The following is a 3,076-nucleotide window of genomic DNA, read 5'->3' as shown; positions in this document are numbered from 1 at the left end:
GAGGCTATTGCCCGGCACGTTTTTCACCACGAGGCCACTTGTCCTGCCCTTCGTCACCCCCCCTCCCTGCTGCTGAGCCTCACCCGTGACACAGGTCTCTCTGCCTGTCCTTTCAGCCTGGTCTCCAGCACCAGGGTGGAGATCCACTTGACCTTCCTGCAGACCCACCAGCCCTGGCCTCCCTGCCGCCAAAAACAGAGCCTGGTACCCAGATCGTCCTGTCGGCGAATTTCCTGGCTGGGGAGCTGACGCTCCTGCAAGCATCCTTCGACCTGAACGTCACGGATAACCCGGTGAGCAATCTGCTTCTGACCTCCGGTGCCAGGGGAAGATCGAGGACTTTGCAAAGGTGCAGATGGCATGATGCCCCATCACATAAAGCTCAGCATATATTTTTCTCCAGTTAGAAAGAAACTAGAGACTTTACTCTTAAGCTAGAGCCCCCTGGGATGTATTAATCAGTTTAAATTTGAAGCAACTGCCATGGAATGCATGTTAATTTGCTATATCATATATTAGGTGTGAAAACATGACAAAGTAGGCAAAGAAGAATCAAAATGTGTTGTTTTATTAGATTTAAACGGACATCTCTTTTTTTTCAGATTCATATGACAAAATCTAGTATTTTGACAATGCAAAAGTTATTTCCACACCTGAGTTAAGGGCTTTAGCCAGGGCTAAAAACAGTCTGCAAGGCTGCGAAGTAGACAGCAGAACTGCAGAAGAAATGATAGCTTTAAATGGGACATCCGGCTGTTGAAAAGGAGAGAGTGTCCTAACCCCTGGGGAATGAAGAGTTTAGTAGGAATCAGGTAGATGATGGCCTCAGCCATGATGTCAAGGGACTGCTTGAATAGAAATGCTGCTGCCACTGCTGGGCAGGTGGTTGGAAACTTTGGGTCAACCGGGAATCAAAGTGGGGGTGCGACGGCCCCAGTGCCCCCGCCCCGGATCCTCCCTGGTCTGGTGCTTTCCCTGAAAAACCCTGATGCCTCTTCAGGCGAGTCGCATGCATACACCCCTACTTACATCACGCTTACGCCCCGATACCTTGCACTTGGAGATAATTTTAGCTGCTTGTTATCTCTAAAATGGGGCAGCTTGTGCAAGGGATACCTGATGTGGCGGTGGGCATAAGCCCAGCCTGTGCCCCCTCCCAGCTTCCCCAGCATAGGGGTGGGTGGAGGCAGCAGTGTGTGGGCCAGGGGATGCAGCTGGTGTACCTTAGCATCCCTAGGATTGCTCAATACTTGTGTTGGGGCCAAAGCAGGCTCCGACATCCGGGAGCAAGAAGGGTGGTGGAAGCCCATCAGTGCTCCCTCACAGCACCCCCCTGCCCCTGCCCCTGCAGTTTCATGGTTTTCCTACTCCTGGATGATTTCTCTTCCCCACCTGCACCCTTCCTTTTCATTGCTTAACGCGCCACCTCTTTGTGTCCTCCTGACAGGCTCTCGGGATCCCCCCGCTGACAACAGCCACCCTTGCCTCCTTGCTCCCAGAGGTGGGTGAACTTCAGTCCGGGTCTCCCCTTGACCTCCAAGGGGCTGCTGGAGATGCAGATGCAATGCTCCAAGTGTCCCCGCTCGAGGGAGCAGCCCTGGCTGGTTTCCTGAGCTCGGGCTTGCTCTCCCTTCGCTGGGGAGACACGCTGCCTGACGAATTCATTTCACTCGCATTGCCGGGTGTCTTAATGCGGGGCATCAGGAGTTCCTGCAGGGCTCCCCTGCCGGCGGGTGCAGTGCCAGCCTGCGGGCTTGCATGCCAACGGCCTTCTTGCTCGCTTGCACGTGCGCTCAGTGTGCAATGCACTACAGCAGAGAGGGCCTGCACATTCCTGGGCAAAAGGGAGGAATGTGGTGCTTGCATGAAGTGGGGTGATCGGAGCAGGTTTAGTAGAGCTCCCGGGGAACTGCAGGACTTCCCAGTCCGGGGCCTTTCTTTCTAGGCGCTGGAGGGACTGATAGTTGCCTGGCCTCTCTGTTTCGACTCTTCCTAGGTCTCCGAGTCGCTGCCTCCCTCAGAGCCCCTAGTGATTGAACTCAGAGTCACAAAACCACCTCTGGTCACCATCAAAGAGGACAAAAGCCTCCTGCACCTCTTTACCACCATGGAGTTCCTCTCTGGGGACCCCAGTGACAGCCGCGATCCCCTCTTCATCCTGGACGCTGTAAGTGGAAATCATCTGTGGTCCGTCCAGAGTTCGCCCGAGGGGTCCCTGGGTCTCTGCAGGGTGGGGCAAGGGGGTATGGGGCTCTCTGTGCCAACTTTGCACCCCTTGGGGAGTGCTGTGAAGCCCCATCGAGCCCGATCCGGCAGGTTAAGGCCCTCTTTGCATTGCTGTGTGCATGGGCAGAGATTGGGCTCCCTGTCCTCGTGCAGGGCTGCCCTGACGTCTGATACTGGCTCGCTTTCCTCTTTCCCTGGCAGCACATTAATCTGAACACCCAGTTCTCTGTTCACGAAGAGAAGCTGCGCATCTCCGTCACCCTGGACAGGTAACTTGGCTTGCCAGCGTTTCTTTCCACGGTTCCTTCTTGTCAGCGTCTAATCTTGGTGCGTGTCTGCTGCCTCCCTTGGGAGCAGAAAGAAAAGCATCGCAAGCAGTGGTAAGGGAGGTTGGTCGGACTTTTCTTGCAGTAGTGAGTCCTGACACTTTGGGGTTAAAAAACGATGAGAAAATCATAACAGCAAGTGAACAAAAAGGGGATTCAGTTTCTCTTCCTTCCCCACCTCCTTTGCGATATTCATTATTGCCTAATGTATAATTATCTACTATAGAGCTGGGCGCCATCCCAACACAGCCAGGCTGAGCTGGCCAGGAGAGCAGGTCTGGGATTAAATGTTGTCCCCCCCACCCCCTGCAGTAAATGCCAGCGTGGTGAAACCCAAGCGCAGGGCTCTGCTTCAGTTGTCTTTATTTTTGTCTCAAAAACGTTGAAAAAAAAAGGTATGACATTATCAAAGCAAGGAAACCACCCTCTTTTCTGTTCTGGGATGACTTGCAATTGCAAAGTTTAAGCCTAAGTATGGTTGGGATCATTTAAAAAAAAAAAAAAAAAAAAAAAAAAAAAAACCA

The 3,076-nt window shown here is 53.0% G+C and overlaps 1 protein-coding gene across 1 annotated transcript in view; it reads left to right on the top strand.

The window, feature by feature from the left end:
* BPIFB6 (BPI fold containing family B member 6) overlaps positions 1-3,076 on the top strand; it is a 27,128-nt gene that overhangs the window by 16,329 nt on the left and 7,723 nt on the right. Inside the window, exons 8-11 of the mRNA XM_019509956.1 lie at positions 117-293; positions 1,448-1,501; positions 1,997-2,167; positions 2,428-2,495. Coding sequence (XP_019365501.1) covers positions 117-293; positions 1,448-1,501; positions 1,997-2,167; positions 2,428-2,495 — 470 coding nt within the window. The remainder of the gene's footprint in view (positions 1-116; positions 294-1,447; positions 1,502-1,996; positions 2,168-2,427; positions 2,496-3,076) is intronic.

Source organism: Gavialis gangeticus, unplaced genomic scaffold (assembly GCF_001723915.1).
Source record: "Gavialis gangeticus isolate Ggan-Ray unplaced genomic scaffold, GavGan_comp1, whole genome shotgun sequence".
In the NCBI taxonomy this organism is placed as follows: domain Eukaryota; kingdom Metazoa; phylum Chordata; order Crocodylia; family Gavialidae; genus Gavialis; species Gavialis gangeticus.
The sequence above is the reverse complement of the archived record's forward strand: the minus strand, read 5'-3'. Positions and strand labels throughout refer to the sequence as shown.